The sequence below is a fragment of the Lepidochelys kempii genome, chromosome 4 (assembly GCF_965140285.1).
Source record: "Lepidochelys kempii isolate rLepKem1 chromosome 4, rLepKem1.hap1, whole genome shotgun sequence".
NCBI classification, from domain to species: domain Eukaryota; kingdom Metazoa; phylum Chordata; order Testudines; family Cheloniidae; genus Lepidochelys; species Lepidochelys kempii.
The window spans coordinates 39,889,649-39,903,845 of NC_136383.1; the positions used below are offsets into that span (position 1 = coordinate 39,889,649).

The following is a 14,197-nucleotide window of genomic DNA, read 5'->3' on the forward strand; positions in this document are numbered from 1 at the left end:
GAGTTTCAAAGTTACTACTATGAGATTTGCTGCTAAGATTGAAATATACAAAACATTTCCCCATATGTAAGAGTAAATCATTTTGCTTCTGTTAAGTATTACAGACTGACTGACTAAAAATAAAATAAAGTTACACTGCACTATGGGCACTTTTCTTTTCCAGCAGCATCAGGTCCTGGAACACCAGATTCCATTGACGGGGTAAGCCAGCATCTTTCTCCTGAATCGTCACGTAAAGCATACTGTAGGACTTGGGAGCAGCCCTGCCAGTCTGCTTCATTTACACACATGGCACAATCACCCAATGTTTTTAATGAGCACAATACAAACACCAGTATGTCACCTGGGACAGCAAATCATAATTTAAAATCTCCAGCTGTTGCAAGATCCCGGAGCGTATCTGATTCTTCAGTTCCCAACAGAGGTGAGTGGAAAAGGAGATTTTTAACAATCCTGTGTCTTTTTAGTGTGATTTAACACTATAAATATTTCCAGTAATTAAGTACAAGGATGTGATATGTGATAGGGCATTGAGTCATCATATCAGTCAGAAAAAGTTATTAGTAATCAGTCAGAATAACTGTGTTTGCAACTGTAAGTTTTCATTCTGATCTTGTACTCTTAGGGTGCTGTAGGTGGGATGGAGATAAAGTAATTATATTGTTTTAAAAATTCAATGAACTTGTTCTTAACATTTTAAACAGGAAATGTAATCACAGAAAAATAGCAAGCCTATAAATAAATTAAAACTTAAAGGCACAATCCTGTGAGGTGGTGAGTGCCATTGGCTCCCACTGAAATATTTGGCACCTTGCAGGATCAGATCCTGAAGCATGTATTTTTCTCATTGTGCTAGTGTCTCCTTTGTGTGATAGGACAGAGTCTGAGAACTACAGAAACTGAAATATAGTTTGTCCATCTAGTCTATAAAACACCATTGGAAATGCTATTGCTAGCACAAAGGTTACACAGCTGGTGTGTGGTTCTGCAGTTTATCTTCATTTATACTAATCCTTTCCTTTACACTTGGGTCCACCCATGCTAACCTGGTGTTCCCCGTAGCAGCTTCACGTCACAGATTGGATTGTCAAATATGTGGTTGCATGCAGATGACTGAGTCTTAGGCCCATATTAGGAAATACAAAATAAATACAGATGTGTTTCTCTTTGTATAGAGGTGGAGAAAATAATATGAACTTGTTCTGCTATGACTGATTTGATTTTGCATCTTATGAGTGAAACAGTGGGGTCTATTTGGGGTCTCAGAGTAGCAGCCATATTAGTCTGTATCTGCAAAAAGAACAGGAGTACTTGTGGCACCTTAGAGACTAATAAATTTATTAGAGCATAAGCTTTCATGGGCTACATAGCTTATGCTCTAATAAATTTGTTAGTCTCTAAGGTGCCACAAGTACTCCTGTTCTTTTTATTTGGGGTCTGTACAGTACTGAGGCAGATAAGGTGTTTAAAAATGTTTTTTTTACTATAGTGAAATATGTGGAGAAGTGAGAGGACAGGTTTTTAATCTATATGGAGGGCAAAATGTGAGCACTTCACAGAGGAAAACTTAGCTGAAGTAGAATTTGTAGTTAGCTAAATATTTTTTTGAACTAGCACATACTCACGCAGTTTAGGCATAGTGCCATGTTTTAAAAAATGACAAATATTCGTGGGCTTCCAGTAGGAGTTTTACTGACTTGAAGTTCACCAGTCTATGTGACAAACCCCAGGGTACAATCTAGACTAATGAATAGCTGTCACACCCCTGCCCTCTAACCTGGGCTGCCCTTTACAATGCTTTGTTGCTGTAGCTGCCAGTCTGGACTGCTCAGAGTCTCCAGTGTGGAAGTCACTCGTGGCTCTGTGTGTGTGTGTGCGTGCATTCATGCTGCAGCCAGCCACACCTTGGCTCCTACCAACTTTGGCTATAGTACAGGGTGACCCAACTAATTCCCAGTCTTAGATTTTGCCCCAGAAATGTATGTCCTGTACTGACCAGCCTTCTCCTGGACAATACAAGTTTATATAAACTCTGTTATTGCTTTAATAGAAATAATGCTTGCCACCCCAAATGGAGTTTCCCCAAGTTTAACTATAAAGAGAGATTTTAAGTGAGTACAAGTAATAAGGCATAAGTCAGAAATGGTTACAATAAAGATAAAAAGCAACTGGTGCCTAACTTAAATTGTTAAATTCAAAGCAAGGTTTTCTCACCACATACTCTCAGCAGTCTTACTGACCAAATTTCTTAGGTCAAGACCCCTTCTCCAGTTCAGTGGCTGCCTCCTTTGCATCTTCTGGTGCATTGAATCGATGAACAGAGAGAGAGAGAGAGAGATAGAAGGGTCCCCTTGGGGGTGTTTACACTGAGAGTTGGCAGGGACTCCAGAGAGCACTCTTGGAGAAGGCATGGTTCTCAGAGGGAACAGGCCCGCTGGTAATCTGCCACCTTCCACGTCTAGTAGATTCACCATTGTCTATTGAGGGATTGTTAATCCTGCAAAAGACTTGTGGCATACTCCAACATCAATACCTGCCACTTCCAAGAGGGCAAATAGAGAGTACCAAGCTCCACCCAAGGGCTTGGAATACTTTTATTTGCATCCAGGGACAAGCTGACTTATTTTAGTAGCTATTCAAGAAAGATCCAAGTAGCCAGGGCCTTCTAATACAACACAAGGGAAAAGGACTATAGAAGACTAGATCTCTTTGTCAGAAAAGTTGTCTGCTCCACTGGTCTCCACATGTATGTTGCCGTTTCTGAAATACAAAGATTCAGTATTTAATGTGTAAAATCTGTAAGACTTTAAAATATTTATTATATTTTATGGATGACCTGAAATTTATTTATTTTTTCTCATGACAGTGTTCATAAAAATAGAGAAATGAATGATTTCATTCTCATGATAATTAAGGCAACAAAGTAAACTGTAAATGTTTTAATTTTCGGCAATCTTTAGTTGTAGTTCTCCAAGTATATGCCCTATGGACACTCCACCATAGGATGCGCGCATGCACGTGCACCCTTTACCAGAGAATGTGTTTTTAAAAAAAAAAAAAAAAAGGCAGTGTGCTACTCTGGAGCAGTAGTCTCCTCCAAACTGGGATGCGTGCACCCCAGGGAATACATGAGGTGATCCCAGGGGGTGCACAGCAGTAGTAGCTCCGCCAGACAGCACTCCGCCGTTTTTTTTCTTCGCTGGCAGCTCTGCACATCCATGGCTGGTGTTCCCCTCCAGCGGCCCGCCTGCAGCAGGTCTTCCGGTCTGCTTCCATTGGCGGCGTGCCTGCAGCAGGTCACCCTGGGGGTGCGCAAGCCAAAAAGTTTGGAGACCACTGCTGTAGAGTGCATTTATGATATCCACGGTTCTCTGCTTCCCACCTTTTCTCACTCACTGTTAAATCATTCTTTTAGTTAGTTCAGATTTTATTTTAATTATTATATTAGGTTTTAATACAATGCTGTGCTTTTGAAAGGGGGGGGTCTCCCCTCCCGAACTTATTGTTTTTAGTTCCATGGCACTTCCTGGGTTATATCAAAATCCTCAGCGTTCCAGACCTGCCACAGGTATTTTCCCTGTAGTGACAGGCACTCTAGGGTACCAGCCTGGTAGAAACACCAGCACCTGTTGGTCCTGCATCACTCACAGGCACTGCAAAACCATAAGCCGGTACTGTGTGGCCCCTTGGTACCTGAGGCGACCAGGACCCATCATCAGAAGAGGGTTCTACTCCAAATATTTCCTGGTTCCCAAGAGAAGCAGAGGCTGAAAGGCAATTCTAAATCTCAAGAATATGGACATGTATGTCCTTTCACAGCACTTCAGGATGATAACCTTAGCCACCACATTTCCATCCATAAATCCTGGCAATTAGTTTGTCGTCCTCGACCACCTTTTATATAGCCATTCACTCCTCCCACAAGTGCTTTCTGTACTGAAGAGCAGTGGATGTATTGTTTCTTGACTTTAGCAAAGCTTTTGACACGGTCTCCCACAGTATTCTTGTCAGCAAATTAAAGTAGTATGGGCTGGATGAATGCACTATAAGGTGGGTAGAAAGTTGGCTAGACTGTCGGGCTCAACGGGTAGTGATCAATGGCTCCACATCTAGTTGGCAGCCGGTGTCAAGTGGAGTGCCCCAGGGGTCGGTCCTGGGGCCGGTTTTGTTTAATATCTTCATAAATGATCTGGAGGATGGTGTGGATTGAACTCTCAGCAAATTTGCGGATGATACTAAACTGGGAGGAGTGGTAGATACGCTGGAGGGTAGGGATAGGATACAGAGGGACCTAGACAAATTGGAGGATTGGGCCAAAAGAAATCTGATGAGGTTCAATAAGGATAAGTGCAGGGTCCTGCACTTAGGAAGGAAGAACCCAATGCACAGCTACAGACTAGGGACTGAATGGCTAGGCAGCAGTTCTGCGGAAAAGGACCTAGGGGTGACAGTGGATGAGAAGCTGGATATGAGTCAGCAGTGTGCCCTTTTTGCTAAGAAGGCCAATGGCATTTTGGGATATATAAATAGGGGCATAGCGAGCAGATCGAGGGACATAATCGTTCCCCTCTATTCGACATTGGTGAGGCCTCATCTGGAGTACTGTGTCCAGTTTTGGGCCCCACACTACAAGAAGGATGTGGATAAATTGGAGAGAGTCCAGCGAAGGGCAACAAAAATGATGAGGGGTCTGGAACACATGACTTATGAGGAGAGGCTGAGGGAACTGGGATTGTTTAGTCTGCAGAAGAGAAGAATGAGGGGGGATTTGATAGCTGCTTTCAACTACCTGAGAGGTGTTTCCAGAGAGGATGGTTCTAGACTATTCTCAGTGGTAGAAGAGGACAGGACAAGGAGTAATGGTCTCAAGTTGCAGTGGGGGAAGTTTAGGTTGGATATTAGGAAAAAATTTTTCACTAGGAGGGTGGTGAAACACTGGAATGCGTTACCTAGGGAGGTGGTAGAATCTCCTTCCTTAGAAGTTTTTAAGGTCAGGCTTGACAAAGCCCTGGCTGGGATGATTTAATTGGGGATTGGTCCTGCTTTGAGCAGGGGGTTGGACTAGATGACCTCCTGAGGTCCCTTCCAACCCTGATATTCTATGATTAATAGACTCAAAACATTACCAAATCCTCATTCTCCCCAAGGGTCTTTACCAGGTCTTTTTAGCAGTGCCAGCTCACCTGTGTTGGTGGAGCATTGCAGTGTTTCCATATTTGGATGACTGGCACCTCAGGAGTCAATCAGCTCTAGAAGTTCAATTGGCAGTATTCAAGGCACGAATGCTGTTTCAATCCCTGGGCATTTGCATTAATCTAAAAACACTGACATTAAGATAGTCTTCATCGGAGCCACTCTAGATTCCCTAATTTCCCGAGCTTACCTTCCCAAGGTAAGATTCTCCACTATGTCCAGTCTAACATCTACCCTACAGCACAGTCTACAAACAACTCTAAGAACCTGCCTACAACTCCTAGGCCACACATTGGCTTCCACATTCATTATGTTGCATGATTCCACATGCATTATGTTGCAAGTCTGCACCTCAGATGTCTTTGGGCTTGCCTGAGGACTGTGTGTACCACAAACCAATGGTCTTTCCAAACCAATCATGGTACCTCCAAACATACAGACACTCTCAGGTGCTGGAAGAACCCACTGAAGTGGAATCCTAATTTTCACATCCTCCACTCTTAAAAAAAATATATATATAATATTCCTCATGACGGATGCCTCTCACTTGGGTTGGGCGTGCCCTCTACAAGAGGCCACTGCACAGGGCAAATGGTCCCCACAAAAGAGAGCACTCTTCATGAACATCCTAGAACTAAGAGCATTTCATTACACCTGTCAGCGCTTCCTTTACAATATCCAGGGTAATGCTGGACAATCAGGCAGCGATGTACAATATAAACCATCAAGGGGAAGCAAGATCCCAGTTATTATCAGCAGAGTCGCTAAGACTGTGGAACTAAGGTATCTCACATCATCTAGAAATCTCAGTGCTTTATGTACCCAGCCTCCCAGAATACAATTGCAGATTTCATCAGGACCACAAGTGTTGGAAAATGCGCTACAACACCTTGGTTTCCTGCCCAACTCTACCTGCCCATACCTCTGATCCTCAAAACATCATTCAAACTGAGACAAATAGGAGCAAGGATTAGTCTCATAGTGCCATCATGGCCAAGACAAGTGTACTACTCAGACCTCCTTCACCTCTCCGTGGCAACACCTCTTCATCTCCTGAGACAGGAAGTCTTTCTTGAGAGGAACTCAGGTGCCCTGATACATCCCAGTCCTTTGTCTCAAGGGGTGGCTCCTCAATGGTTCTTGAGTGTGGAATTATGCTGTTCAGATAAGCTCTAGTCAGATAAGATCTAGCAGGAAACCACCTACTTGCGAGACTTACTTGCAGAAGTGGAAACATTTCCATTCCTGGTCTTCCCTCTATTCTTTGCAAGCCTCAGATGCTCCACTCTCAAAAATCTTAGATTACCCATCAGACTTAATGACCTGAGGTTTGTCAGTTAGCTCAGTCAGAGTGCACCTGCTCTCTATCAAGACCTTCCATTTACCTATTGAGGGGGTTTCAGTCTTTAACTGCAAACCATGGTTAGGTTCCTTAAGGGCTTACACAACTTGTTTCCTCTTCTCAGGAACCCTGCTCCCCGATGGGACCGTAACTTGGTCCTTAATGCCTTGAGATGCCTCCCCTTTGAGATGCCAATAGCTGCTCGCTTTTCCACCTTTCTCTTAAGACTTCATTTCTGGTTGCTGTTGCTTCAGCCAAAAGAATGAGGGTGTCAAGGTGTACGTGGCAGACCCATCATATACCGTCTTTTACCCTGACAAGGTTACACCGTGTCCCCATCCTCACTTCCTCTCTAAGTTCTCACTGAATTTTGTATTAATCAAGAAATTTGTTTACCAGTATTTTATCCAAAGCAGAACACCTCCAGAGAGGAAACTAGTCTGCACACACACGAGACATCAGGAGGGCTGTCACCTTCTCCCTCTAGACTGAGACCTACAAAGCTTCTGCAAGATGCTTTGTATCTTTTACTGAAAGAATAGATAGCCAATTTCCACTCAGACTCTGAAATGGGTTTTAGGTTGCATCTTTACCTGCTATAAAACTGCTGGGATACAACACCCTCGCAGAGCAATAGAACACTCCACTGGGTGTCATTCCACTTCTGTTGCCCCTGCTGAAGGATGTTCCCATAGCAGAGATCTGCAGGACTGCAACTTGGTCTTCAGCTCACATGTTTGCCAAGCATTATGCTATCTTACCTGCTTCCAGAGCTGATGCTACCTTTGGTAGCCCAGCTGTCCAAACTATTTTGGATTTGCCTCCTCAGCTCCCTCCTCCACACTGAGTTACTACTTGGGGGCCTCCGAGGGTGGAGCATCCATAGGCATATACAGTTGCTGCGGCATCTTTGGTTTCATGGTTGATAAGAAACTGAGTAGCAGCAGATCCATGCTTTTTTATATGCCCTTGTCTGGGATCACGAGGTGCTGCTCTGTACAGACACATGGATGCTGCTTTTTTACAATCTCCAGTTGAGAGCACATGGGTATGCACACATTCTGCAGTGGAATATCCTCAGGGACAAAACTTCTTGAAGAACTCAAGTTACTGTAAGGTAAGTAACCTCTCCATCTGTGGTGCTTTTAAGTCTCGTGGCAGTTTTGTCTTCTGTTAATATCTTTTAGTGTTAAAAACCTACAAGTTTTCCTCCAGGGAATACCTTTTTCAATTTTTACTTTCCTCTGTTTTTAGATACACTCTCGAAAACCTCAACACCGTTTAATAAATCAAATAAAGCTGCAAGTCAGCAGGGGACACCATGGGAAACTCTGGTTGTGTTTGCTATGAATTTGAAACAATTAAATGTCCAAATGAATATGAGCAATGTAATGGGCAATACTACGTAAGTAGAAAAAATTGGTGATTTAGCAGATTGTTTGATATTTTAATTTGCTTGGGGGAAAAGTCTGTTAAACAGTTGTCTCCCAAGAACATTTAAAACTTGCTGTCTTCTAGGTCAGTGGTTCTCAACCAGGGGTACGCTTACCCCTGGGAGTACACAGAGGTCTTCCAGGGTGTACATCAACTCATCTAGATATCGGCCTAATTTTACAACAGGCTACATAAAAAGCACTAGGGGAGTCAGTACGAACTAAAATTTTATACAGAGAATGACTTTTTTTCTATATACTATATACTGAAATGTACATAAAATATTTATATTCCAATTGATTTATTTTACAATTATAAACTTAAAAATGAGAAAGTAAGAAATTTTTGAGTAATAGTGTGCTGTGATACTTTTTTGTATTTTTATGTCTGATTTTTTTAAACGAGTAGTTTTTAAGTGAGGTGAAAATTGGGGGTACACAAAAGAAATCAGACTCCTGAAAGGCGTACAGTAGTCTGGAAAAGTTGAGAGCCACTGTTCTAGGTGATTTTGTATTTTTATAGTTTTAAATCCTGCCATTCCACTTTAAATGCCCTTAGTGAACGAATGTAGTGTTGTATGATCTCCTGACCTATGGTCTGCTTGAAATGAAACTGACTGTAAGTGTTAACGGCCACTGAGGCTACACTCAGACTTCAGGAACTTGACATAAATTAGGATCTGAGGTAGCCTCAGTGCCCTATGGAAAGTATAGTCTGCTCTATCCTTGGCAGGCCACTGGCCACAGGAACACTACATTATATTAGATATATTAGATATTTCTACAGTGAGTCAGCTTCTAAATCGCCAATATAGGACAATGTGGGAAAATCAGAATACCATTTTATAAGAGGCACAAAGCTGCAGAAAGGTGGATTTTCTCTCTGCCGGGTTTAGGCCCAAGCCTCTTATGTTATATTATTTCTGTTTTGTGGAGAAGCTGGGGGAAGCAACATTTCATTTGGAGCCAAATTTTCAAATGTTGTGTGTAAAGAGCTTCATTCTCCACAGGTGGATTACCGCAGAGTATACTAGATCCATGCTCTTAGCAATTCTGCCCATTCCATATTCCAGTGTTGAAATACTCCAAAGCTGAAAGTTTCAGCTCTGAAGCACCTCATCAACAGACGGCGCATGCCTAATCACTGCTGAAGAATTACATCCAGTAACCTGTCCTCACACCTTAAGTGTCTGTTCCTTCTGAAACAGCACTATTTTGTCATTTGGCTTTTCTTATTTGTGGAAATATATTTTTCTTGCCCCAAACACTGACTCAAACAACTCTGCAGTAAAACAAGAAACTATGCATATCTCAACAGTTTTTGCTTACAATGGTACCTTGTAGTTTGAAGTGTTGAAAGTACTCATGCATTTCCGCTTTTCATCTCCGTTTCAGGTGGACTACTAGTGGTTTGAAAAGCCAAGGACGTTTATCTGTTGGTAGTAACAGAGACCGTGAAATTAGCATGTCTGTTGGTCTGGGAAGATCACAGTTGGATTCTAGAGGAGGTGTGGTTGGAGGTACCATAGATGTTAATACCTTGGAGATGGTGGGTAAGTTGGAAAGACTACAAGTTTTACACTTCGCGATACAAAGTCCATTACGAATTACACCCGTGCAGCAGTATTCTACAGAAGTGTAGTGTTCCGAAGTGTCAGTTTTTTTACATAATATGAAAAGCCAAAAGCACATATGTAATACAAAATTTTCCTATGTGAACTTATTTAATTATATAAACAGACTTTGGCCTAGAATCTCACCTGCTGCACCCATTGTCCACTGGGCAAAGTTTGGCAGCAGGAAAGGGTGTCCAGGAGTCAGTTGCAATTCCCTGATTCTGGGATGGTTCTCTGCCTCAGGGCCAGGGCTGCTCTTAACCTGCACTGGCTGACTGTGGCCCCCAAGTATTCTACCAGTTGGAAACTGGAAGAGTACACAGCACTCCAATGTACCCTATAGCTCCTCAAACACCCCTATGCTAGGAACTGCAGGAAAGATGATGTAAGAGCTGGATATGTCAGTCCTATACCAATTTGGGGACTTCCCAATGCTTAGGACAGTTCAGTGGCTTTCCAGTCCCTTTCCACCACCAGAGTGGCATAAAGGGGTCAGGATACATTAGAGAATCTGGTCCCTTATTTTTAACATCTTGTATATCTATATTGAATTATTCTGTTTCAGCTCATATTTCTGAACATCCAAACCAGCAACCCAGTCACAAAATTCAGATTACAATGGGTTCTACAGAAGCACGTGTTGACTATATGGGGTCCAGTATCCTTATGGGAATCTTCAGTAATGCAGATCTTAAACTGCAGGATGAATGGAAAGTTAATCTGTATAATACCTTGGATTCAAGTATTTCTGATAAAAGGTAATACTACTTACTGTACTTAATGTTTCCACTGTCTAGTTCTGTCCATTTCTCTCATCCAAAAGAATAAAGTACATATGCTTTTTTCATAAAAGATTGCTAGATCATATCTGATGACAAAAATAAATTAAAATTAAAATAATGCAGGTTAGGAAAGTGAAAACAAGTCACTTTTTTGTATTGAATCAAATATAAACTGAATTTATGGTGAATATTCTTACTCTTTTTATATTCTAGTGAGATATTTGTCCATGGAGACTTGAAGTGGGATATCTTTCAAGTGATGATTTCAAGATCAACCACCCCAGACCTGATAAAAATAGGAATGAAGCTTCAGGAGTTCTTTACTCAGCAGTTTGATACCAGCAAACGGGCTTTATCTACCTGGGGACCTGTTCCTTATCTTCCTCCTAAGACAGTGGCTAATATAGAGAAAAGCTCACATGAGCAATGTATGTATTATAAAAATAAAAAGCTTAGGTATATAGTACCATTTATAGGTGAGATTTTTCAGAATTAGTTTCCAGTATTGCAAACACTAATGAGTGAGAGTGAGTCCCATGGAATTTTAAAGTATTAATATTAGTGTAACAAGATATCATGCTAAAGCTTCAGTACATCTGCCACAGATTTTTTTTGGCATGGATAGCCTATAAAAATAAAGTTCAGGGCTCTTCTTGTGAATATACACTCTTTTGGTAAATATAAAACTAGAGCTGGCTGATAATTTTGTCATCAGATTTTTAGATGAAAAATGAATTTTCCACTAAAACAAAAACTCTTGTATTTTGAAAACCTTTTTGGTTTTGGGTTTTCAAAGGTTTATTTTCCTCTCCCCCCCGCCCCGTTCCTTTTTCCAGTGGGGAAAGAAGTGAAAAAGTGTGGGGAGGGGGCCCCAAAAAATTAAAAGCCTTTACAAAAAATTCAAATTAAACCAATGTTCATTTAAAATTTTTCATAAAAAATATTTAAAAGAAAAATATCAAGCAAAATATTTGTTTTTTTTCCAAGGCTTTTTATGAAAATGGTATTCTATTTTTGACTAGCCCTCATTTAAACACTTTGATGTGTGAGGGTCCCATTTCTCCTAAGCAAACATGGAAGTTGTTAATGACCAATAAAGAATCTAGGGACTTCCTTACTACACAAGGAATTTTAAAATATATAGTATTTAAAAATATCTGGTGTATACCTACTTCAACATACTGCTAGTGCACAAGGCAGATAGAACAGGGAACATTTCATGTCATTTTAGTATCCCTCTTTTGATCCTAGAGTGATCAGGATGCCTTCACCGTACTCACTGGAATTCTGTATGTTCTAATAACTAGCAGTTTTATACATCTGTTTAGCCAACAGTAGTTATTACATTGATGATATTCAGTACCACAGTTAAAATATGTGGATGGTGAGTTTGGGACTGGGCGGGACAAGAAGGAACAAGTTATAAAAATCAAAGGAGAATACTATCATCAGAGGTCTCTTTTGTATGGTGTTCAACGTAATTTAATCCACTGATTACTATACACTGTTTCTGCTATAGTGGAAATTGTATCCTGTAATTTTTTGGCCAGAGTTGCTTCCGAGAATAGGTACATAATATTCTTCGTGTTGTACGTTAATTTTTTGCATTTTTTTATGGAAGTACTTCCTCCAAACCTGCATCATTGACCTTAGTCCTCAGTGCTGCATTTTTTTCTTGTCTCTCATGTTACTGCTAAAGGTTATGCTGTAGTGTGTTGGCTGTTGGTTTGAATAGCTCACATATAGTGAGTGTGTTCCCCACGCATATGTGATCCTTGTCAATGATTTTGAGTAAACTTTTTCAGTAAATGTAAGGTTTATGCCCTTTTGGATAGCCCTCCAACTCTGATATATTTGGTTCATGTTTCTCGTCTAACTTTCTAACCAACCTTAAAGCTGTATATTATTTCTTTATTATTGCTGACTTTTTTAGACTATCCTATTCATTTTATGTAATTGTTGAATCCATTTTGACCGTTTGTATGTGTGGGTTGCCTTTGAGCTACCAGTACAATTTTCTGTATTAATCTTTGCTGCTTATTCTTATTTATTTGTAGTACAGTAATGCCTAGTGGCCCCAATCAAAGGTTGGAGTCCGGTTAGAGTCCCATAGTAGTAGGTAATAAGCAATTAAAAGACCTGCTATTTGGTCAGTTTTGTGAGACTTGTCTCCATGAAGACTAGCAATAGCCACTGCTGGAGCCATTTATTTTCCTGTCAGACATGAACTTGGGCACCTCCTAATCTGAACAAAAGAAATATGAGTTTTATTGATATTCAAGTATGTTTCTTTGGATACTTTTTTTCATCTCCACCGTCTTTGCACATGACAAGGCTGAAGCAATTTAAGTGAAATAGACTGTATAAAGTTAGTATAGCCAGAGTCAGATTTTCAGTAGACACAGAATTCCAGCAGGCATTTTACAGTTGTATCTTCCACTTCTGTAAAGTTCACAGTCATGCTTGAGGACCTTTCTATATTTGTGTTTTTTCCTCTAGTGCTGGATGCAGCGCATCATCGTCACTGGCCAGGGGTTTTGAAGGTAGTATCTGGGGGCCACATATCCTTATTTCAGGTTCCTTTACCAGAAGACGGAATGCAGTTTGGAGGATCTATGAGCTTGCATGGAAATCACATGACACTGGCATGCTTCCATGGACCTAATTTCCGTTCAAAATCTTGGGCACTGTTTCACCTTGAAGAACCCAACATTGCATTTTGGACAGAAGCACAAAAAATTTGGGAAGATGGTAACTAAAGCCTTAATGCATCCTTCACTTTAGAACCTTTTCTTGAACCATAATTGACCATCGCTAACCAAGCAAAGCACCTTTCCTATACTTTGAATCAATATTGTTCTTTTCCCAAAAAGGCTTCTACATGTTTAAAATAGTGGTGGTGTACCAGAGAGAATATATCGCCTCTTGCTTTGTCTGTTGCATAAAGGAAAACACCTAGTTGAGTATAATATTTGATTCGTCCTTTATTTGAAGACTTCATTTTGCCAAAGTAGGAAGACAGCCTTCTTGTTCTGATAAATCTTTTTCTGTCTATAAATAGGGTTTAGTTCTCCTATCACTTACCTTAGCTTTACCTTATCAGTTTACTAGTATACTTGTACAAGTGATAGGAGGATCAAGCCCTATCATACTATTACTCTCTTCAGAATGTATATTTTTTTTACATTGACACAGGTTCTAGTGAGCATTCTACATATGTTGTACAAACACTGGACTTTCATTTGGGTCATAATACAATGGTCACCAAACCCTGTGGAGCCCTAGAAAGTCCTATGGCAACAATCACCAAGATAACAAGGCGCCGCCATGAAAACCCACCACATGGGGTTGCAAGTGTGAAAGAATGGTTCAATTATGTTACTGCTACAAGGAATGAAGGTTAGATTCATATTCATTAATTTCTGGCCTGATTGCCAATCAACTGCAGAACATGTTGACTTGAAGTTAAAAAGGGAAAAAGAGGAGTTGAGCTCAGAAGAATAGATATTTTATGTTTCTACAAAAGCTGAACCCCTATAATCCATACCTCACTTATTTGAAACCCCATTACTGGGTCATGTCCCCCAGAGTTTCACATAAGTAATGCTAGAATAAAAGTGAGTTTTGAACTTTAAGCAGAGGAGAGCTTTCACTTTAAAAGGTTCTCTCTTTTCCCCTCACCCTGGAAATCCAAGACAAATTGGAGTGGACTTTGGGCTTCCCAAAGATTGACTAACACAGCAAGACTCTTACAGATACTTGGATTCTATGTATGGGGCAATACAAAAACCTAGATAGAGTTCTGGCCCAGTTCTCCTTTGGCGCTACAAG

At 40.8% G+C, this 14,197-nt stretch overlaps 1 protein-coding gene across 16 annotated transcripts in view; it reads left to right on the forward strand.

Annotated features, from left to right (window-relative positions):
* The window catches only part of BLTP1 (bridge-like lipid transfer protein family member 1), a 246,531-nt gene that overhangs the window by 220,997 nt on the left and 11,337 nt on the right, over positions 1-14,197 (forward strand). For 11 of the 16 annotated variants that reach the window (XM_073341048.2, XM_073341041.2, XM_073341040.2 and 8 more), the window contains 7 exons: positions 164-424; positions 7,790-7,940; positions 9,364-9,521; positions 10,150-10,342; positions 10,580-10,794; positions 12,866-13,117; positions 13,562-13,765. In XM_073341048.2, the coding sequence (XP_073197149.1) occupies positions 164-424; positions 7,790-7,940; positions 9,364-9,521; positions 10,150-10,342; positions 10,580-10,794; positions 12,866-13,117; positions 13,562-13,765 (1,434 nt within the window). The remainder of the gene's footprint in view (positions 1-163; positions 425-7,789; positions 7,941-9,363; positions 9,522-10,149; positions 10,343-10,579; positions 10,795-12,865; positions 13,118-13,561; positions 13,766-14,197) is intronic. The other 5 variants (XM_073341054.2, XM_073341043.2, XM_073341046.2 and 2 more) reach the window with 1 other exon arrangement.